At 42.4% G+C, this 23,953-nt stretch overlaps 1 protein-coding gene across 7 annotated transcripts in view; it reads right to left on the bottom strand.

Moving 5' to 3' along the window:
• Positions 1 to 16: 16 nt before the first annotated feature.
• LOC135906674 (major facilitator superfamily domain-containing protein 12-like) overlaps positions 17 to 23,953 on the bottom strand; it is a 60,547-nt gene continuing 36,610 nt past the window's right edge. For all 7 annotated transcript variants that reach the window (XM_065438254.1, XM_065438327.2, XM_065438399.1 and 4 more), the window contains 7 exons: positions 23,440 to 23,616; positions 18,953 to 19,045; positions 16,790 to 16,882; positions 15,430 to 15,612; positions 12,484 to 12,578; positions 9,351 to 9,505; positions 17 to 7,001 (listed from right to left, as the gene is read on the bottom strand). In XM_065438254.1, the coding sequence (XP_065294326.1) occupies positions 6,877 to 7,001; positions 9,351 to 9,505; positions 12,484 to 12,578; positions 15,430 to 15,612; positions 16,790 to 16,882; positions 18,953 to 19,045; positions 23,440 to 23,616 (921 nt within the window). In that variant the 3' untranslated portion in view covers positions 17 to 6,876. The remainder of the gene's footprint in view (positions 7,002 to 9,350; positions 9,506 to 12,483; positions 12,579 to 15,429; positions 15,613 to 16,789; positions 16,883 to 18,952; positions 19,046 to 23,439; positions 23,617 to 23,953) is intronic.

Genomic DNA, 23,953 nt, shown 5'->3' with positions numbered 1-23,953 from the left:
AAAAAAGTAACAGAAACAATGAGAAGCACCTACATTTATTAATCACATTTTTGGGTAAATAATATGTATATATATGTACATATACATATACATATATTTATATATATATATATCCATTATATTCATATAAGTACACTTTATAAATATACAGAGATTATCACATACTCAGCTAGAAACAGTAAAGATACTTCACACCCTAAACAATGGTATGCCAAAAGAGGAAATAAGCCAGCAAGTAGAATCAAAGGTCCCTTTTAGAAAAAGAAATATATATATATGGGACAATGTAACAGGAAAATGAGGGCAACCATCACAACTCAGGATAAAAAAGCATGCAAAACATAATGCCTGGAACATTGTAAAACAACCTTTGTACTTGTCATTTTCTGGATCATTATGCAGTGAGAGGCTTAATAATCTCATTTGCTGTCGGTAAAAGTACTAGTTTCATATCTAGCACACTAATTCCATAAATAGAGAGCTAAAATATGGATTGATTGTCTGGATAACTTAGACATCATTGATCGAAAAAGAAAGGCAGGTAGTATAGTAAATAAGGACCTGTTTCACGAGTTTGATGCACATAAACCAAGCACATATCGCACAGTTTTCGCAGGCACTTCAGGACGTGACATGAAAAAGTATGTCATGGCTTGCAGTTGTGCAGAAAAGACTAACGTTTACATTGCTAAGAGATTACGTTTAGCTTAAAATCAAGCTTGCGAAGGATGAATTCAGACTCAAAAAAATCCTGAGTACCAGAGCTCACAATATTACTTGCCAAGTTTACTGTACGCATGTTTCTTTAGGACGACAGAAAGCTGAGCTAGTTGGTAAGGATTCATAATGCAAAAAAGGGGTAAGGCGTGCAGACATGGACACAAGAGAAGTGGACAACATGAATGCTGACTATCAAGTGAAGGAAGCACTGAGGCGAAAAAAGAAAAAACAGACAAAACTCATCTGCGCATGCTCTGGAATGGTAGCACCACATGTCAATCGGGTACACATGCCAGTCTATGTGAGAGATAACTGTTAAAGCAATTGATCTCTTCCTTATGTAAGGTAATCGAAGGCTGACTCACGTATGCACTTCCACCATTATTGATATGCCATGCCTCAACCATAAGATGCATATCTTCATTCCTATGCCTATACAATATCGTGCATTCATCTAATTCAGGTGTGCAGTTACAATCTTGACAGTCTTGGCAATGTAATTAAAGATTAGAAGGCGATCCACCAGTTAACGACCTTTAATGTTCCATTAGCCTCTGATTGATACACCACCCTGTTTGCCCTACGTAGAAATGGCCACAGCTAAAGGGAGCTTTATATACCACACTCATACAACAGTCAGTAAAATTGTTGTTCTTGATGTGCTTCACTGGATAAATATCTCTTGTTTTTTTGCCTTTCACCTGCTCCTTTTTCCTCTACACAGCAGTGCATATTTTACCTAGCTTATTGGGAGCAGTGAAGACAACATTAACACCATATCTACTTGCAACTTCTTTGAGCCTGTGAAATACTGAATGAATGTAGCGAATAGCCAGTACTCTTTTCTTGCTATTACTGCTTTCCGTAATCCCATCGGTTCCTCTCGAAATCGACTTCTTTAGACATTCAGCCACAGTGGCCACTGCCACGCTAGGTTAACCTGCTTCTAATAGGCGTCGAACCTGTGCATTAAAACTGGCGCTCATTTTGTGCATGCACGATCTGGTGAGAGAGGACTTAAGGCACGACATGGCAATCCAGTTTTTTACTACTTTGGAATGCTTGGATTGAAAAGTTTACCAATGGCTTCGAAGATCTAGGGGAGTACTGCCTACACAAGTGATGTTGTTCAAAGACCAAGGAAATGTCTAGAAACTGTATTATGCGTCTCTGAGGGAGTTCCTTGGTAAACTTTAATCCTCTTCCATTAAGTTCGAATTTTTCACTTACTGAGATAGCAGCGGAATCAAATTTGTCCCTATTGCAGAACATCAGGTAATCATCAGCATAACGAAAAACCTTAACACAATCGCCTAAGACCTTCCCTAAGCAGCTGTCAATCTTGCTCAGGTAAATATCACCAAGAATAGGGGCAACCTTTGAACCAGTACAAATTCCCGATTTCTGCAGAAACACGGCATCTCTCCACCCAACCAGCGCCGACTTTAGGTGCATTGAAAGAATTTCAAGGAAAGCTTCCGTGGAAACACCGCATCTGTCTATAAAAGCCGACTCTTGTACTTGTTCTTTATTGCACTCATTTACAGAATTTAACAACCTGTCACGCAGCAAGGAGTAATACAGGTCTTCGATATCCATACTAAAAGCTGTACAATCACCAGGATTTTTGGCTGTCAAAAACTGAACTAGTGCCTGAGAGTTACGAAAGCGAAAAGGGTCAGAAAAAACTAGTGAAGCAAGCTCTGTAGGTAACTAGCCACACAGACCTGCCACGTCCCTTTCTCTGACACTATAGCACGAAAAGGAATCTCTTGCTTATGAGTCTTCGCCGAGAAAAACAGTTCTAAGATGAGCGATTTTGCTTTCTTAACATTAGAGACAATCCTATCTAGATTATGTCTAGACAGGAGGTCAACCGCATGTTGCTTGAGTGCTTAACGTTGCTTGATGCATGTTTTATCAAGTGAAATAGAGAAGAAAAATACATCCTGTAGAGAAAAAGCCTCTAACCTGTCCTTTGTTTTGCCTTAAGCAGCGCATCTGGCCATGATGATAAAAAAGGTAGATTGCCATGAGAAGGGCCAATTTCTGCTAATTTGTAGATGTAACATGAAGTTCTGGTGGTGTCTTCAAATATGATTTCGCGAGTCAATAAGCACAATTGCCAACAAACTGCATTTGTGTATTACATAAACTAAGGCTGACAGCCATGTGGCAACCACCATCGTTGCCATTTTGGAATATTTTCTGCTGTGTCTAAAATATTCAGTCTCGTTTTAGCAGGAAATATGTGCTTCAACTAGACAACAGACTTTTATCACATTTACACCTTGACGTGTTATTAGCAGATTCAGAAAAATATTTTGCAGAATTTGAATGTGTAAACGTTGCGAAAAAAGGTGGAAGTAGGGGCGGGGCATGTGGTTACCGAACAGCAGATTTCAAATCAAATACCAGAAAATTTTTCACAAACTTTTAATACTTTCAAATTTTGGGCAAGAAAATACGGCGCTGCACACGCTAAGTAATCTCCTAGCAGTTAATAACAGGAATGTAGCAAGCGATAAGTACTTCGGTACATAGAAATCAAGATATACAGTATGGTCTACTTTTACTAACGGGGACACCAAATCAGTATGCCAGCACTGTTTACAGCTAAGTTCTAGTACATGAAGGTCTGGGGAAAAGATGCTTTATCAAAATTTTGGAGGATGCTTAAGCTTTGCCTTTAAGAGCAGAATGTGATAGCGTTCAAAGATCCTTACTGCTTTTCATGCTTCCTGGCAACTGTAGCTTATGTAACCAAAACATTTACAAGGAAACGCTGGCTGCAAACACTATGCATGAAGGTGAGCTTTCTGGTAGAAACACGGCCTCTTGCGTGGGTCGATCTCCTGTTATTGTTTCACACGTTTATTATTTCAGTCTGAGAAGAGCTAACATAAAGGACATGCACTGTCAGTGTTTTTTTCCATAACACTTGTTTGTGGGCTGCCGTTCTCAAAGTTCCAAGGATGTAAAGGATGAAAGACGAGGTATGAGCAACTTTGCTGGTAGAGAAGTGGTTGGGCATGTGTGGTTTGGAATTTGGTCCGAAATTCTTTTTGTTTGAGACGACGACCAACGTCAGATGCGGGACACCGGATTTTGCTGCGACAAGGGCTCCTTGATGCTATCGTGTTAATAGAATTTCTGCTGAACACAATCAAGCATGTAGCTGGCACCGGCGGTGAAGAGCAGGCATCGTCCGCTTAGTTTCATTGTCAGGTTTCTCACAAAGGAACTGTCAAAGATTCTGAAATCTGGAGGGTGATGGCAAGTTCGCGCGACAAAAGGACACCGATGTGAGTCTACGAATGGCGCGGGAATGGAAGGCCGCCACACAGCATGTGGCGAAGATGCCAGCTGTGAACAACTTCCGCACACTGCCATCCCATGCAGTACACTCGCTTTCGTTTGCAAGGCGGTTTGTCGGCTTCCCGAGAGTCACGCGGCTACTGCAAATAGATCTGCTTGGATTCGGCAACGAAGCGTAACATTAGTTGCAGACACCCCATGAACCAGTGCCGAGTAGGCCTTATGACCTAGGCAGTGTGACCATGACAAAAATTCGTCGCTGGCCGATGTGATAATGGGCCGCCAGCCGTAGCGGAATGTTTGTCACTGATTTGTTCACAGGGGTCGCTCATCAGTGATCTGCACCAAGGTCACGCGTGTGCGTTAGATCAGCGGCTGCTTGTCGTTAAACGGCGTGAAGTTCGTTGACGCATATCCAACGCGATCTGCGTACCTATCGGTGGATAATCAGTCCGACTTTCGCACCTACTATCGCACTCACTTTACAAAATATGCGCTGATTTGGTTGTCGTTCCCACTGTCTCTGCCACATTATCATTTCGATCGGTCCTGTCGACTCGCACCGACGGAGGTGGACTCAGCCGACGCAACGATGTTCTGTGAATTGCAGCATTCGGGCGCTGTGTGATGTGCCAACGTAGGGGAGTGCTTGCAGTGACCAACTACGCTACAGTGTTAGCCGAGACGGCCCTTCCACGGCGCACTTGGCGATCCGGCGTCAGCATCCCGCATCGGTATCCGGCTTCGGACGTCGTTTCGGCAAAAAGATTTTCAAACCCCGTACACCGAGGCCTCCTATTTGATGCAAGGAATTGACTGAACTAAATGAATTTCTCAAGCTGAAATACGTGGAAAAATCGTAAACTACGACTTACACAGAACCTACAGACATGATAGCTCTGGGATTGTAATTTGAACATACGAGAAAACATAATTATGTTTTGCAAAAACTCAAACAAACCCCTTTTCCAGCATTTCTACAACGCATAGACCAGAGACGGCACCCACCATTTGCGCACGCCAGCGCGTAACTATCTCGGAGTCCACGGAGCAGCGCGCCCGCTTCCTTGGAACACTTCCAGATGGCGCTCGTCTCCACCGCATCACGGCCCATGCAAGAGGACGCGTTTCTGGCCGAAAGCCCACCTTTGTGCATAGCGTTCGCCGCGAGCATTTCCCGGTAAACATTACAGTCACATACGCTGCTGGGAAGCATGAGAAGCAGTCAGGAATTTTTTAATGCTATCGCATTCCACTCCTAAAGGTGAAGCTTAAGCGTCCTCCAAATTTTTGCTCCCAAAATCAAGTAAAACTCTCGCTTGGGCGGCACCGAGCATGAAGGGCTCCACGACACAGATGAGATGTGGCACCGCGTGAGTACCCAAATAGAATATATCGAAAAATCAAATAGTTTAGAGTCTAGTCACAAACCAAATTATTCGAACATTCCCTATTCAATTCGATTCGGTGATATTTGAGTATTCACACACCCATAGCTGAAAGCACTAATTTGCAGCAGCCATTTCTCACGACATAGACATTATGACTAAATGTTTGTTCATGCAACCCTTACGGCATATTTTTCTTCATAAAATGTCCATTTCTGAAAAGGCAATAAGTAAGTGCCTCGCTGCCAATGTAAAAAAGTATCATGCAATAGAAATTTATGTGATGCATGACCTTTAAGATTTGCAGCATTGTCATCAGTTGACACTGTCGCTATGTAAAACAGCCATCCAATACTATTGCCAGATTTTTAGTATACTGACGAGAATACTTTCAGTATTCAAGCAGGTTCCAAATATCACTTTAGCAGAATACGAGAAAAAAATTTAAACAGTGGGAATAAGCATTAGTGCTTTTCCTTTTTTTTTATTTTTTACTTGGCAACAGTTGGTGAGAGAAAGTTATATAGACTGAAAGATTAAAGTATGACCTGAAGCAGAAGTCATGTTGATCACGACCATTCCAAGAAGAAGCCATTTTAAAATCAGCAAAACATGTATTTAGTTACATTTTCGCAACCAAATATGCAGGTGACAGTACACACAAAAGCTAAAGTAACGGCAACAGATAAAGCTCATTGCTAGTTTTGTTTCTTGCAATAAAAAAAACAACGAAGGTTCGTTAAACACTTATATTACTATGTAACTCTACCTAAAGAAATTGCACAGACACCGAGGTATGCTTGCTGCTTTGAAGGTAGGCGTTGAAGTTAACAAGCCTATCAAACGTAATAAATGAAGGCATTAAAGATGCCGAAGTCCTCCATGACAACAGATCTTTAAGAAGTAAAAGAGAGGGGTAAGAAAAGTAAAAAAAATTAACAAATGTACTGCAGCAAAAATTAAAATAAAGATAGAGTAACTTCTTTCTTCATGAATGCAGAGAAACATAAGAAATTTATACATAGAATAAAGTGACATGCATGCAGTTTACCGTTGTGTGCAGTTTTACCGAAACACAACTGCAACCCTTTGAAAGCCCAACTGGTTGAACATATGTTGTCATGAATTGAAACCAGCCTGGAAAAATAAAGAAAGGAGAGAGATGAAGTAGCAATACAAGCAGCTTCATGTTTTGCACAATGTCTTGGCAAACGGAATAAATTTTTCAGTAATCCTGTTAAAACCCCATTTCTTGGCTCTGTCATATTCTATCTTGGGTTTACAACCCTTTGCGCACAACAGATCTCCTTGAAGCGCAGTGACGGAAGACAATGAGTAAAGTGTCCCTAGGAATGTGCTTGTAGGAATGCTCCACACGCACACACACGGCGTGCCTCCTTGGATGAGCAAATGTCACTTGTGCGCGGTGCAAGTCACACACTCACTGAACCTATGCACTTGAATTTGATCCTAAAAGTGGCGATGTGGGCAAGAAGTTGCCAATGCTCTCTTCATACTCCGCTGGACTAGAAGACCGAACGTCAATGACGTCACCCGGCCGAGTGTTCGTTGACACTGGAAAGTAAAAAAATGGGAACACAGGGGTCAGTTGCATGACAGGGCATTTTAGTGCACCATAATGGTATTAACATGACCATTACACTCAAAGCCACCTGACAGCTTTGTGTGAGCTGGCTAATTTGTGCTGTTTGTCTGCAATTCACACCTCTGCACTTTTGTAAACCACTGACTGGGTCAATCCTGGATGCATCCAAAATAGCAAAAAAAAAAAAACAGAAACCTTCAGTCCTCACACTTTTTCACATTAGTGACACACTCGCAGCCATGGTAATTGCTAGTCTAAAAGAAAGCTTACACCCTTTCATTGCATATCTAGTCCACAAACTGCCTAGCTTGAGTTTCCTTTCTTGAAAACTGTGCACTCCCTGCTTTCCTTTTAAGAATTCTATGCCACACTGATTACACACATGCTGTTCATGACCTGGAAGTACTGGGCCCACAGCATTAAAGTAAGGAAAGGCACGCAAGATAGACGACGAATATTGTTTGGGGACAAGGTAAGCTTCAAAGGGTGCAGACTTTTCTTAAGAGTGTATATTATCGACTGAAGGGAGCATTAGTAAAAGGAGTATCAGTGACTCCTTTTGCAGGAGTAACAGCAAGTCCAAACCAAGGTTCTGCTTTGGGGATCAGAGCCGGAATAACATAAAACTGCTCCAATATGTTTTTATTCCAAATCAGCCATTAGCCCTCCGTGACAGGTCTAAATGGCTAGGTCCAAAAGGTCCATTTGAGCATGGCACCTGCCCATATAGGCTGGACCCAAACCATTCCGACCTATCATGGAGGGATAATGGCAAATATGGAATAAAAACAAATTGGAACAGTTTTATGTTATACCGGCCCCAAACTAGCTTTGAAGGGTACCTGTATTAGTATAGCCTGTCCTTCCAGTACCCTCTAGTATAGTCACATAGTTTACAACATACGACGTGAGGATTCACTTCTATCAAAATCACTTGTGGGCCCTATTGCATTGTGCAGTTGTCCATTGGTGCTCCTTTAAGCTAACTTTTATTCTAAATATACTGCTTCTAAAATACTGAACATAGAATCATGCTGAATTTTTATATACTGTCCATTTTCATTTGGTTGGGAGTTCTTAGGAGAAATATTTAGTTCGGGAGCTCCTACCTAAATGAATGGGAATGGAGAAATAACATTTCTCGGCAACCACTGCACCGAACTTGATAAGGCTTGTAGCACTTTAAAAAAAATTATAATCTAGTGACGTCCCATCGTGGGAGGCCTAGGCCCAGCCGACAAAACTGCTGGTGCTTATTAAAGTTCACTCTCTCTCTCTCTCTCTCTAGTGACTGTGGGAAGCAGATCTTTTATTTAGGCCACAAATATTTTTAAGAAAAACTTTATCAAATTACAAAATTTAAAAGAACTTAGCTGTCTATCTAGTTTACAACTCTGCAACTCAACAATGAAACACAATATCACAATTCTGCAAACTGGTAAACAAACAACAGACTTTTGCAAGACCGTCATAAACACTACCACAATTTCATGCGAGTTGTAAATTTGTGTATTGATGAACTTCAGAATAGCGGCTAGCCGAGCTTGTTGGTACAAACACATTCTTTAGCAAACAGTGCATGTAACGGGACACAGAAAAGAGGCACACGACACAGGTGCTAACTTCCAACAAGTATGTTTATTGTGCGAGCACAGAATATATAGGCAGAGAAGTAATAGTCAAAATATAAATGGCGTGAAAACACCTTTATGTTTTTATTTATGTTTTTAAAATGCCATTTTATGCTTTTATGTTCACACCATTTATGTCTGTACTATTACTTTCCCTGCCTTCATATTCTGCGCTCGAGCAATAAACACACTTGTTGGAAGTCAGCGCCTGTGTCGTGTGCCTCTTTTCTGTGTCCCATTATTCGCGCTGTTTGCTAAAGAATTATATACTGAATTTGTCCACTTGAGATTCTCTAACAGATTACAATTACATATCAACTATTAAGATTACAGTTTACAGAACTGTGACATCTGCTTTTCCTGCAGAGTTACTTTGTGCGTCTATTCTTCTTTTTTTATTTACTTACTGATTTACAGCAATTTTTGTAAAAAAAAAATGTGAGACCTTAAATCAAAATTACGCTTCCAAGAGTTTATCTTTCTCTCTTAAGTGCAACACATTTCGTCCAAATTGGTTCAGCGGTTGTCTCATAAAAGCATTTCTGTGTTTTACATGTATTTGAATAGGGAAGTCGGCAGTTGGCCTCAAGCTAAAGCTTCCTCTTAAGCCTCAAAGCTGCCTCAGCTAGCCAGATATATTAAATTACTGAGCCATAGCTACTTTAATGGAATGGCAACTGTACTTACATCCACCACCTTCACCACCATTGCTGGTGTTTACTGAGCTGTCGTGGTTGACTACGAATAGCGAAAGAGCAAAGAGGATTCCACCCACGGCAGCTCCACCACAGATGTACACCATTACATTCTGGTAGTAGTTGTCTCGCACACCAATGCATGAACTAGAAGAAAAGAAAACATGGGAACAGAACCTGGTTATTTAAGCGTAAACCAAGGTGTAAAAAAAGAAGTGTACATGCATTCTACCAGCAGTAACATTTGAAGCAGAAAGTTAGAGGTTAACAAACGAGCCTGAGAAGATTCTAAGGAGTGCACATTGAGCTGCGAAAAAAAAAAATCTGAGGCCACCTAAGCACATTTTTATGAGTTGTGAATGCAAAAGCATTAATGCCCAATTGAACGCCACTGAGCGGTCCTTGTTTTGAAGTCCTAGTGGGCCAGTGAGCGAATTGAGACACTTGGCACATTTTTATTTGGCCTTACCGACGCACAGTTAGAACGCAGACAAGAGCTTGTGCGAAAAAGGAACGCACGGATAACACAGGCTTCCGAGAGTGAGGGTAACACTGTCATGGCAATGCCCTCTCCCATTGTGCAATACCGCGGCAGCAGGTATTCCCTTTCGCCCACTACGCTCCATCGAGGCCTAAGCCAGCAAGCGCGAGCCAGCACTCACGATGTTACTTTTTTGCAGCCGGCTTTTTCGTGCAACGGGCCATTTGGCGTTTTCCCATCAAAAATGATCAGCATAATGATACCACGTAGGAAGACAATGGTGTAGATTAGAGGGGACATAGATGCTCTATTGTAGTTGTGGTACTATTCAACTAGAATATTATAGTTGTGATTAAGAAGAAGAAATGGAGTTGGGCAGGTCATATAATGGCATAGAGAAGTGGTGGTCTATTAGAATGACAGAATGGGTGTGAGGGAAGGGAAATGCAGTAAAAGATGGTGTGATGAAATAAGAAAATTTACAGGCACAAGATAAAGTTGACTGACAGACATACAGGAGTAGTTGTAGATCACTGGGAAAGGTCTTCGTCCTTCAGTAGACATAAATTGATAACTATGATTATGGTGGGGCTGGGGTGAAGTGGTGGTGAGCATGAGAAGGTGGTACAATGATGGTGACAATACAACAATAACGTATGGTCCTCAAAGTGTTTCAGTGTTTTTTTTTTGTATGCACAAGCCTGTGCCAGGTGACATCCCTACTTAGAACACTTGGTACTCAAGGCCCGAGTGACAACTTACATTACCACACCTCTTGTTTATCCCCAACAATCATAGGGCAGATTTATGTCCTCCTCAAGTGTTGAGTCCTAACACAGAGGGGCTCAAGCGGACTTGTACACAACTAATTACATGTAATCAATTAATAGTAACATCAATTACATATTTTTGTAATTTTGTAATTTATCAATTGCTTTGTTTACTCGGTAGCCCTCCCAGTAATTCAATTATGTTTCCAGTAACCAATTATGTGCAATCAGTTACTTCATTGCTGAGACAAGCTGTAACAAGCAATGCAGCTTTTGGAACCTTAATTTGGCGAAAACTACAGTAGAATGCCCTAGATCGTGCCACACAGCACCTTCGCGCATGCGCATGTTATGACAGACAAACCTAGGGGCTCAGTATTTGTTTCCTTAACTTAATGCTCCACCAGATGTTTGCCGATAAATTGAACAGGTGCTGGTATGTATCGATAGTGAAGGCCACTGGTAATGTCAGTAAATCACATATGGATTATATTTACAGCTTTTCAGTGGCCCAACCGGGAGTGTATTTTCCAAGTCCCAGCAACAAAGCGCTGTGTTTCATAGAGGACGTAGATGTTAAGTAACCAGAATATTGTGCACAAGATCTATATACGTTACAGCACCACCCTCCCACCCAGAGCACACATCCAGAAAACTGGCTAGCCTCCCTACCTTTGTCTTCCTTTTTTTTTTCTCCTCAAGAAAATGTTCAGAGTTGCTGCTGATAGCTTCACAACAAAAATTAAGGGCAATGACCAACAAAACTCTTTAAGAGCAATTGTTGTGTAGACAAGAAATTTATGAAGGGCCACAGAGAACAAACTGAAAGGGCCAGGCCAGCTCACTCTGCTTACTGAATCCATGCAATGCTAAAATAGGTTTGGAAGAAAGTAACACAAAAGTAATCGGTGACTACTGAGTAATCCCTCAACTACTTTTGTGGGGAAGTAATTGGTAACAGTAAGCAATCACATTTTAAATGAAGTTATTGTAATTGGTCATTTTTTTTTCTGTAATGTGGACAAGTCTGGGCACAAGCATCTTCGGTTTGCTAGAGTTACTGCATATACTCCCATTATATGTCACCCACAACATGGCCTCAATTAGCACATGACCGGGGTGGTTGAAATATGGGAGAGACCTTTTCCCTGCAGTGGGCATAGCCATGATGATGATGATGATGATGATGATGATGAAGATGATGATGAATGTCACCTACGATAGGGGCAGTCATTTTGATATTGGTCCCTGAACAAGGGCAGTTGCAGGATGCTTCTTTCTTTGTATCCACTGCACTTTTCACAGCTGTTGTTGTTTTGTTAACCCTTTAACAGGCATGCATAGAAAAAGTATGCAACTGAAAAGTCAGAGGCGGAGGCCTTCCATACGCTAGGTGACAGACTGCCCAAAAATGTGGGGTAATGGGCCATCCCACTATTCAGTTGTACTTTTCTGTGATTGGCATTACTTGCTTCTTTTGATTTTTTTCACTGTTCCTGTATTCCCATCAGAAATTAAATCATCTCCTTGTTTAGCGATTTTAAATTATGGGGTTTTACGTGCCAAAACCACTTTCTGATTATGAGGCACGCCGTAGTGGAGGACTCCGGAAATTTCGACCACCTGAGGTTCTTTAACGTGCACCTAAATCTAAGTACACGGTTGTTTAGCGATCAGCTGACTTGACTAAAATTAATAGCTGAAGCCAAGGACGAGAGCAGGAGAAGGAAAACATCAGAGAAGAATGGTCAAAGAAAACCACAAAGCCCCCTTTGAAAAACTTTACTGATAGTGTAACGGCAAGGACAGGTACAGCAAATTTAGTTTTAAGCTCTTAACCGCTGTAACAGTAATAAGACGGTAGTGCTACTTACTTGCATTTGTGTATATCCTGGATAATGATCACAGCTATGCCATTGGCCATCTTGTCCATGAAGCTCATAGCTCCAAAGACAAATGCACCACTTGTCTGAGAATAAAACCAGTGAAGAAAGACCTTGTCACTACTAAAGGCAAGCTTCAAACATTTACCAAGTGCAAGTCTGTAGTCTCCCCGCATCTCCCCATGTTACTGTATACACACCAAGCAGCATTATGTGCCAATTATTTTGCTCCTTAGTTTTGCTTTTAAGAGTGCTGCATACCATTTTCCTTGACATTTTACCATTGGCCCCTTAGAAATATGCTGCTGTTTGCTCACAAACAGGCAAAAATATATGAGGGTCAAATTCTAACTCCCTGAAACTACTTCTGTTTTACGACACACCATGCAAAGAGCACAGCTCGTCCTCAACGTTTTTTTTTTACCACGAAGATGTGCGCACGAGTTCACTTTTTGCATGGCGCTTGACCAGCGACGTATCCAGAAATCTTTTTGAGTGGAGGGAGCATGCATACGATCGGATATTAAGGGGGGGGGGGCGAGATTGGGGTGGAGGGGAGTTGAGCAAGCGGCATCCTTGTACACTGAAAATTCAGGGGGGGGGGGCAGAGGGGGGCGCAAGCCCTGTTTTTCTACTTTTTCCATATCTCCATCTTTTTGCACCGTAGACTGTGAATTTATTCCAACTAGCCCAGGAACAAGATAACATAAAACTGTCCGAATGCTCTTATTCCCCTAGCTCTCTGTGGTAGGTCAAGATGGCTTGGGCCCAGCCCGTCTGGGCGCGGCGCCCGTACATATGAGCCAAGCCGGAGCCATTTTGACCTATCGCAGAGAGTTCATGGCAGACTTCACATAAATACAGACTGGGATAGTTTTACGTTATCCCAGCTCAGTACTACATTCTTATTCAGCTCTTCAATATGCCCCTAAACATTAGCTCACAATATTTTGTTCCATTTGCATCAAAATGAGGTCATGGCAACCAGTAATCAGACCCCTAATAAAGCGCTCATCAATAGAATGCCATAGACATTCAGCCGTGGCCCTTCTAATGAGGGCTAATTGACATATACATGGCAGAATAGCGGGAGACAGCTAACACTGACGTAGTGTATATCCTGCAGAGTAGTCGTGGCACGTCAGTCTCGGAGACCAAAGAATAAGGCATTATCACTACAAGAGACAAGTTGCAGGCATATAAACTTTCTGGCCAGCCCAGTAAACCAATCATTGTTAGTGTTCACACAAGCAATTACTTCTTGGTTGGCAGTGCGGTGAGATCGTAGCATATTCCTTACTTTTTCTTTTTTTCATTTTACTTTGAATCTATGACTCCCATTTTATGGCACCCAGAACACTGCTTTGTACATGAACGTTCACTATATTTGCTCACAGCCTAGGAAATGCTAAAAGAAAGATGCAGCACAACATAGACGAGGAAGGACGAAGAGCAGACATGGGTGGCACAAACTTTCAATTCTTCTGTTTCTGTCAAAAGCTAACAATTTAAGCACATTTTTTATCTTAGTTTATGTTGTGCTACATGTTTCCTTCAGATTACTTAACCTGCAAAAAGCCTTTTTAAGTTATTATGCTTCTGATATTCATGCGCACTTCACTGGAGCTGCATGCCCGCACTCCCCGCATCGCACATCAACCATCCCTGTAGGCGATTGGGCAGCAACTGTCTGGTTAACATGTCAGGCTATCAGCTGCACCTAGGCATTGTGGCCTGGGCTCAAGCACCACTGCTCAGCATCCTCTCTTACCGTGGCAAGGGGCATATAAATTACTTATGCTGAATAACCATTGACCTCACTTATTCACATCGAATTTCAACTTTCCTGGGAGTCACACTGACTTCCTATGAATCACCTGTGACTTTCAGGATTCACTTCACTGAACTATGTACAGTCAAACCTCAATATATTGCACACAAATGTAACAAATTGTCAGATATAGCAAGGTAAATCATAAATGTTTCTTGCTGATATCAGCATGTAACAAACTCATGCTTAAATGAAAATCAGCTATAAGTTATAACAGAAATATTTTTGTGTCAAACGTGTTGTAATTAAATGGGCAGTTGATTGTATTCACTTTTCAAGACTGCATAAGTAAGGCATGCTCAATATATTACCAAAGCTATGTCCAAGAAGAAGGGAAGAACACATCACACCCCTCACAAGCTACTAAGGATATCATATGAGGGAGATTCATAAAGTTCGTACTATTGTCAAGAAAGAACAGAGATTAAGCAATGAGACTCTGGCTGGAGTTTATTCAGAAAGTCCACAATGACATTAACCTGCTGCACTATTTGTTCAAGCGTTATCTGCCAGTCAGCAAGCACTAGAGCCTCCACTTGTGCATCAATTAGTGGTTCATCATCGAGCAACAGTCGGCCACTCCACTCTGTGTTGTCCAGGCTTGTTTGATAAGACTAAAATCGTCTGCACCATTTCACAAAAAGTGTCATAAGCTCGGGTGTTGTCACCAGAGATTTCCACCAGCTTAGCATGAATCTCCTTAACATTGTGTTCCTTCAAATGCAGAAAGTGGGCCACTGCGTCCCGATGGATGCTGTTATTTTTATTTTGATGCCTTAGCACCATTCTTCAGCACTATATACAACACTACTTTTGTATTCCACTATAACTAGAGAGACGTGCACTCATTCGGATACCTAGCATGCACCCCTTCTCCAAATTTATAATGCCACTAACAGAAAATTTATCAACACCCTTCTTATTTTCATTTTGGCTAACCAAGCCAAGGCTCTACTAGGCACGAGTGTAACTCAGAGGTATGCGACAGTGAACCACAGGTAAACAGGTGTTTATCCACCATCATGCAACATGGCAAAGGCAATCAAAGCCAGCACAAATCAAACCTTATCACAGCTCGTGAGCCCAGAAGGATGTGCAATGCTCACCGTATGGCCGCCAATGAGTTCATTTGTGATAGCAAGACTGGCGAGCAGCATGGTCGTGCTTGCAGCACCCACAACGGCGGCAACACCATATATCTGGTAATCTCTGTATGTAGGCGACACCTGGCCAAAAAGGATCCACAAGGAACCACTGATCCCCAGTGCACCGCCAAGAAGGTGCACATTCTGTGAGAGAAAAATAGTAAAGACAGAGCTAATTGTTAGTAAACTAAGGACAGTTGTCTTTCTTTTCTTTTTTCTTTCTTTCTTCAGGCAATAAGCTTGCATTTTAATACCCTGCCTTTCCATCAAGATGACAATTGTCAATGGTGCCTATGAGCATACCATGAACACTGCAATGGCTACAAAAACACTGCTAAAGATAATAACTGCAACTATTACAGGCCTGCATGCAACCCTCTGCTAAGAGCACCAAAGTTGCTCAATGTGATCATCCACAGATGTAATACTGCTGCAAAAACCAACATGCCACTACAGCTAAGTGCCCTGATCATATCAGGTACGACGTGCTTGCTGCGAGATGGAGACAGTGCAGCTTTTTGAAATCTGTATTAATGAATAGTAACAACATCTATGGATGTCAATGCTATTCACCGAGTTTATTGTCCATCACTTCATTTGCAGGGTACTGCAACGAGTGACACAATTTTTCTCAAGCTTTCACATAATTCGAATGGCCTAGTTAGCTTGCATGCATGCAGCTTACGGATTTCATCACTAAGGCTGCATGTTCAATGTACCATCAGAAAAGACTTGTCTAACAAAAGAAGAATGGTCACTTATCTTTGATATACTGTTAAGATGACATATACTCAATAAACGGACTCTCCCACAAATCTCACAGTTGCTCACCATTACTGGCATAGTGGTGCCAACAGAGCATACAGTAGAATTATCAGAGTTATCTCCACTTAGGTTTAATCAAATCTTATCAGGGGAATGAATTTCAGCTAATGATAGTATCATCATGGTTATCAGCTCATTAGAGATAAAACTAACAAATGGAGGGGGGGGGGAGTAGCCAGTTAAAATAAAGCTAATGAAGATGCCAACGGCGGCTGAAAGCAAGGAAACCAGTAAGGAAGCGATGTTTTTTTCAGCTTTACAAGCAGCTTTCTCTTTGAGTGCACTAATTTTGCAAGCTGCAGTGAATAAGGTGTTTGCTTAAACCTAAGCAACATTTTATGTTCAAGAAAACGCTGCCTTCTCAAACTTGCATGCTGTATTTTCAAAACAGCACTTTTCACATCAACCTTGAAGACAAAATTAAGTTTTTCAACGTTGCTACTGCAAGTACATAAAATTCAAAAAAATTTTTATGTGTAACCACATGACTGCTTACCTTTGTTCCTATGTACTTTGCTGCAAGCTTTATGGGTAGCGATGACACGAGGCCACTCACATACATGACAAGTGGAATGATTGCTATGCTTTCCTGCAAACACAAGTGTGATTAATATAACTATGGGAACCAAGTAACATTATTTCAAGGATGAACAGAAACAATTCGGCATCACTTACATTTGTACTGAACCTTGGAAAAAAGAAAGGCAAGGTGGAGGAAAAAACAGTTGTAGCACATCAACAATCCCTTCAACAGCACTGAGACATTCTGTCAGTCAGGCATCTTTGACAAGCCACGATGAGAGCATTGCCAAAAGTATAACCCTATAATACACTGCGTACACAATTGTGTACGCCAAGGAAGTAAGCAACAAAAAAAGCATTGATGAAAGTAATGACATGTAAATCTGTCGCATGCATCATGAAACTGTTCTGATTTGAATGATGTTGCAAGTTTGAATAGTGGGTTTAAGATGCTTTAGTAAAACGTGTACAAAGGCAGACAGACGGTGGTGTGTAGTTGCTTGGTGCAACTATCGCGTTGTATGTAGTGGGTTCACTCGTTTCATGGTTTTTCAGATTGTGTTGCACCAGGCATAATTTTCAAGTGCCTGGATAGGTGCTTTTCAAGCCTGCCAGAGATGAAAAAGTTGATGTTCTCATATATGATGTTCCTGTAATGAAGAAAAGAGCGCTACGAAGACGCGGACTAAAAGAGGAACATGTACGACGAACAAGACGCTCCTTGTTGTAAGCGCGTTGTCCGTCCACGTCTTCGTAGCACTCTTTTCAAGTATGCAAAGCCAACTCGCCCACATCAAGCTTCTCCTGTAACGAGTTTTTGCACGGAGTCAATATTTTGTAAATTTGACAAAACTCACTATAGAAGTAAAAATTCTTAATCTAAAAAAAAAATTAATTATGGGGTTTCATGTGTCAAACACCCGATTTGATTATGAGGCGCGTCATTACGAGGGACTCCGGAAATTTAGAATACCTGGGGTTCTTTAACATGCACCTAAATCTAGGTACACAGGTGTGTCCCACCAAAATGCAGCCACCATGGCCGGGATTTGACCCCACGAATTCGTGCTTGGCAGCCAAAACCCATAGCCACTTAACAACCATGGCAGGTAATTCTTAATCTATTTTGCAGCTGTATGCCTTTTATGATACTGAATATGCAAGAAGTGTATTGAAAGTAACATTTTCAATCAACAGAACTCATTGGCATCTGAAAGCATTAATAAAGGAGAAACCACGAGACAGACAGGGACACTGACTTGCCTATCTTGCAATGCATATGCTGCATTCAATTAATTTCTCAGCAGCGCATTGCACCTAGCTTTCCGCGGTGCTCTTTTCTCCCATCGGCCTCCTCGTTTCCATGTGCCTTTGTAACATGCTCTATCCCTTTCTTTCTTCACTAGCTGTTACTGTCGAATGTGCACACTGTGGTGAGGACAGGGCAGGAAGTAAAAACAAGTAAGTGTGCAAGAAGGAACAGTGTCAGGTCCTGTATAGACGAGAGCCTTCTATAATATTTGCATCACTGCAGTGTGTTCATCTCCCCTCATTTACAGAAAAAAAGGGCACAATAGAGCCAACAGCGGCAAATGAGAGCCTGCAGTGTTGTCGGCGTTTTGAGATGAAGGAGTTTTACATTTTATTGTCATACATGTGCTGCTCGGCGAAACTAAAATTGGCAGGACATAAGCTGGATTACCATAGGCGAGTCGGCACTCGTGTCTATCTTTCTCTATGGGAGCAACTAAAAAACTGCCAGGTCATCAGTAAAATTTAGCATGCTGCCTTCTACCATGACAGCACAACTGCTCATGTGGTTGAATGCAAAATTATTCTACCTCAAGGACACAGTGCAACACAGAAAATGTGCAGATTGCGTCGACATCAGATAAAGAAAAACTCATTATGGATTGCAATTACACAGGCAACTAGATTTTTCTTGAAAACAAAGAAATATATAAGTAGGTCAGTTGTCCAACAGTCGATTTAATAAATTTCAGTTAATAGAATATCGCTTAGTTCTCCAATTTTTTCATGCGTCGGCATTTCCACGCAGTCTTGGTTCCCCTTCAATCATGCACATCGCGTTTCAGCTCATATTGAACGCAATTGTAGACCAATATGTTACACTCACCCTTCGTAGCAAAAGTGTGTCCTGAATGTAGATGGAGATGTACACCTGATTCAGGTTGACGTATAGACGAGTGAACATGTACAGGAGGGCAACCTGAAACAACAGCCCCAAATTAGGTAACGCTCAGTCTCCAAATATAAAGTGCACCTTTATACTCCTAACTTCTTAGGCCTTATGTGCAATAAAATTGCCAGTCCGCACTTCGTCCTATCTCATTCTTGTCATATTTCGCGCAGTACATCACTTGTACTATCTCTTCAGGCTCAGACGTGAACTGCCCAAGGGGAAAGGCAAGCAACCAGTGCATATGTTATATACAAGGAGGTTATGAACCTCCTGAATATCTGGTTTATAAAGATTACGCAAAAGACAGCGCGTGAATGATCAGTCACTATTAGTACAATTTTCTGAAGTTTCTGTTTAATGACGCTAAGGGTTACACACAGTACAACCTCGTCCATATGTTATCGAAAAAAACATGAGAAAACAAAATGTGTCTCAGGTCACCGAAGCCACACCAGCTCTATCGCGTCAGCGTTGGTGCCAAGAAATTGTACGTAATGAGACTGTGTCAACATAGTTCTACTGTACTAACTGGGAAAACGTACGATTCTAAGTAACTAAAATATTTGACACTCAACTGTAGTTGACATCTACGTAATGCAAAGCGTTGTGCGAATTGCTGCGGCACGAGGCACGAGACGCAGACGCCCGTTGAGCTGGTGGGGCTTCAGCAGCCTAAAACACGTTTTTTTGTTTTCCTGTTGCGTAGTATATTAAGATGGCGATGGGAAACCAAAACAATATCAAGCTGGTGGGCGACGCTGGATGCCACTGGAGCAGAACGGCATGCTGACATCGTGCTGCCTGCTGCGAGAACAGTAGCACATTTGGTTTATCGCCTACGCTTCCAGTAGCACTATGCCCCACATGGTGCAAAACAGGTAAGTGAAGATGCTTACCACAACAGGGTTGGCATCGATAGCTGTGAGGTGTGTGACAATGTAGGAGGAGATTTGCTGGTACCGGAATAAGAAGCTGAATGCACCGGCGTTTTCATGCGAGACAGGCGGGGCGAGTATCGCGGGAAAGCTGATACAGCAGGCAACTACGGTTCTTGATTGCATGTGCCTCGCGCTTTTTCTTGCTTGCACAAGATCTAGCAGCCGGAAAATGTAACATACGATCGCAGTCTGAAGCAGGGAAAGGCGGCGAGTTTGGATTATCACCTATTAAAAGCTTCCAATGGCATGCACTGTGAAACAGATAAGTGAAGATGCTTATTGAAACAGAGTTGGTGGCGACAGCTGAGGTGGGGTGCGACAGCCCAGGAGATTTGCTAGTACCAGAATAAGAAACTGAGTATGCTCATATGAGACAGGCAGGCGAGTATTGCGGTGAAAATACCGCAGCAGGCGGCTACTATACTTGATTGTGCGTGCCTCTCGCATTGTCTTGTTTACATGCAATCTAGAGGCCTGAAAAAAAGTATCGTACGATCGCGGTTTGCCGATATACTGAACGTTGGAACTGAAAGATCATTATTCTTGGGAATGTATGAACCGATTAAGAATAAGCATAATTCAGTTCGGTAATTTTTTGTGTTCTCGATTGCAAACACTAGCGCCGGGAAAACGTACGTAATGGAATCGTATCAACGCGTTTCCACTGTACTACACAGCACAGTTTTCTTCTACTCAGCACATATCTGACCTTAAAACCTTAATGCCCACATAATTTTTAGGAACATGAAACCAGGTTGTTAAATAAAACTGTTTTCGTTACTGGCATTTAATGCAAGTGATTATAATGCAAAGTCTGAGAATACTAATCTTATAAAAGCAAACTTTGCGGGGTTCTTCAAAAAAATTGATAGCCACTTTAGCATACGCCAAAGAGGGTGAAGGCAAGAGTTTGCGCGCTCAAAAGGCATTAATTAAATTACTGGACATTCTCATTCAAATGCGTTGTTACTTCTTATTGTTGTTTTCCCACCAAAGGTTATGCGTTTGAGTACTTTAATTTACACTACCTTAATCAAATATGCCTTAATTAACCTCACCCAAATTAACAACAAAGGTTGTGGGTTTGAGTCCCATCCAAGGTCGAGGGTTTGAGTGCCTTAATTAACTATATAATAATTAACTGTGCATTAAATGTCTTAAAACCAAAGCTGGTGGGTTCGACTTTCACATAAACTCAAGTGTTCGAGTGCCTGAATTAACTCTATCTTAATTAACTTTGCCTTTCTTTTTTTGGCATGATGAGCGGAATCAGAACCAGCTGTGGAAGAAGATGACGAACGCAAGACCAGTGGCACGAGCGCGAGGGGCAATATGGAAATGCCGGCATGATGAGTGGCATCGGAGCCAGCTGTGGAAACAGACGACAATGAACATGCAAGCGGTCGCATGAGCGTGTGGTTTGCACGAGGTGTGCTCACATGATTTTCTGTACCACACGCTGGGTTTTCCAGATGATCGGGGGCATGAGCCACTTAGAGCACCCCTCACCAGGCCCCATATCAAATTTTGGTTATACGCTGGAAGTTGTTACGTGTCCTCTAGGAGGCGTTCTGCCGCAAAATTTTTTCAAATTGGCTCATTAATAGCAGAGATAGAAATATTTCAGTGCTGCGAATCGATGATTTCAGGAGGCGAGCCCCACTGCCAAGCGAGACACTCTCTCCACTTGCCCGGTCTAACCTCTGCAAGCGAAAGTGCTTCCCTGCGTTCTCCCATACCAGACCTGGAGGATCACGTGACGCATACGCCACAAGTCCTGCCTTCGTCTTTTTTTTTCTCCTCACATTTTTGCAGCGCGGCGCACTTCCGCCGACAGCGTCGCGCACGACCTGTTACGACTGTCGCGTTTCACGCAGCTCACGATCTTGCGTGCTGTGCACGAGAACACCTGACTAGCGGTGTAAGTCAGTGCTACACAAATACTGAGGCAGACACAAGCAGATCACAGAGCACGATCCACGCTGGAACACAGTAGAAAATCCTCTTGCCAATTGCTCTGGCGGTAGTGCCTGTGTTTCAATCACAGATTTCATTCTGATGCCCTCCGCCGTAGCAGAGTGCTCTGGCGCAGAGTTCGTCAGTCACTCCGAATCTGCCTTTGGAATTCACTATGAGGCTTTGTCTTTGAGCTTCCTCATAACAAAATTATATTTGCTTGCGTGTTCAAATTACAATCTGAAGCTCTCATGTCCGCAGCTTGTGTACACCGTACTTCACAAATTTTCTGATGCAATTTACCCTGAAAATTTGAACAAGTTCAATAAGCTACTTGCATTTGATGAAAGGTCTAGAAGAATGAGCAGTATGCTGCACTTCCACACATGTGATGCGCACATAATAGGCTGTTTTAGCAGAGCGTTTTTGACGGTCCGCTCCGCTCAGCGGGCTAGCGGAAGCGCAAGTGCGCATGCGCGACCCGTTCAGCAGTGAGCGGGCGAGCGGACGGGAGCCCCCTCTCCGCTAGAAAGCTTTCTCAGCGGAGCGCGGCGAGCGCGTCAAGCGGGTCTAGCGAAGCAAAATGGCTGCCCCCAGTGCAGCTGGCCCGTCCACGAGGTCGTTTGAATCGCGATTTGTAAAGCGCAAACCTAGAGTACACTTTAGGAGACACGAAGATATTCTTCTATTCGGGTGGTTGTGGCCATGAACCCGTTTCAGAACCATGCCATGTGTGCACGTTTGTTTATGCGGACCACGTTTTAGGTGTACTGAAAGAGCAAAAAACCTTGTCTTGGCTACAACACAGCGTAACGGCTTTGTTAATGTAAGGATTATATATATATACATAAGAAATGAAAATGCAATGTATTGCGTGAAATGCCTTCAGACAGTTGAGCAATTCCAAATATATTATTTTATTGCGGCAATTCTTACAACTTGAATATTATGTTCATAGCGGTTTTACCTTCTGCGGCAAGGTGGCGCGTCAGGCAAGCACATGCCTTTCGGACGCAGCCGGGCGCTCCGCTAAAAGTGATTCTTCGTCCACCGCTCCGCTAACTGTGAGCGGGTACGCGAGAGCGGACCGGACCGTCAAAAACGTTCTGCTAAAACACTCTAATGTGCGCACACTATCTGTTCTTGATGCATGGATGCTCTACCCATTGCATCTGTCACACAGTATGTGTTGCAACCGACATTATGTTAATTACTGTGTAAAAGACCGTGTTCTATATGTACGTAAAATGTACACATCATGTTCCTATGATGTCCCTCGCAGACATGCAAGCGATGTCTGCAGAACACAAAGTAAATCCGAACGGTCATTTGAGGGATGCCTGCAGGATGTATTTGATGCATTCTTAGGATATCCATGTCCTGGCTGTAGATGTCCACAGGATATCCATAGGATGTCATTGTTGTTACTTGGTTATAGAGACTCCTTAACAGGCGTTCTCCCTAAGCTAAATGCAGTTACAAACGAAGAAATAAACAAATAAATAAAAGGGCCAGACAAGTACACACCAGGTAAAAGCCTTTCTCCCTGAACCAGTCTTTCCAGACAAAGTGGTGGGAGCGGTCAAGCACCAATGACCGGATGTACTCGTCCGTATGACGAGAGCGGCTTTCCCGGCGTCCGCCTCGCGATGGATCACGAACAACCAAATGGAAGATGAGTGAGAAGAAGGCCCCAATGGCAACCTGCAATCAGAGACAAAGGCATTTTCTTGAATTCTTGAATGTCACGAATAACTTACATTCAAATGCCACCGCTGTGACGATATCAAACTGCATGGCTGCATGCTCAAGTAAGAGAAGTCTCAGTCACAATTCAAACTCCATTTTTCATTCTAACTAGCAGGTCTGCTCCTGCGTTTTCTCTTTTTTTAGCTGTTGATCAAGCACAAGGTTAAGAAAGGGTTCCATTGTAACAGCAACACACACATTAAAGGTACCATGGCTTATTCTAAGAAAGCGTTCACCCCAAACTACTATCAAAAGTGGCTTTAGAGCAATTTATTACAAAGGATGGCAAGTC

The sequence above is a fragment of the Dermacentor albipictus genome, chromosome 1 (assembly GCF_038994185.2).
Source record: "Dermacentor albipictus isolate Rhodes 1998 colony chromosome 1, USDA_Dalb.pri_finalv2, whole genome shotgun sequence".
Classification (NCBI taxonomy): Eukaryota; Metazoa; Arthropoda; class Arachnida; order Ixodida; family Ixodidae; genus Dermacentor; species Dermacentor albipictus.
Note: the sequence above shows the minus strand (reverse complement) of the source record. Positions and strands in the feature narration are given on the sequence as shown.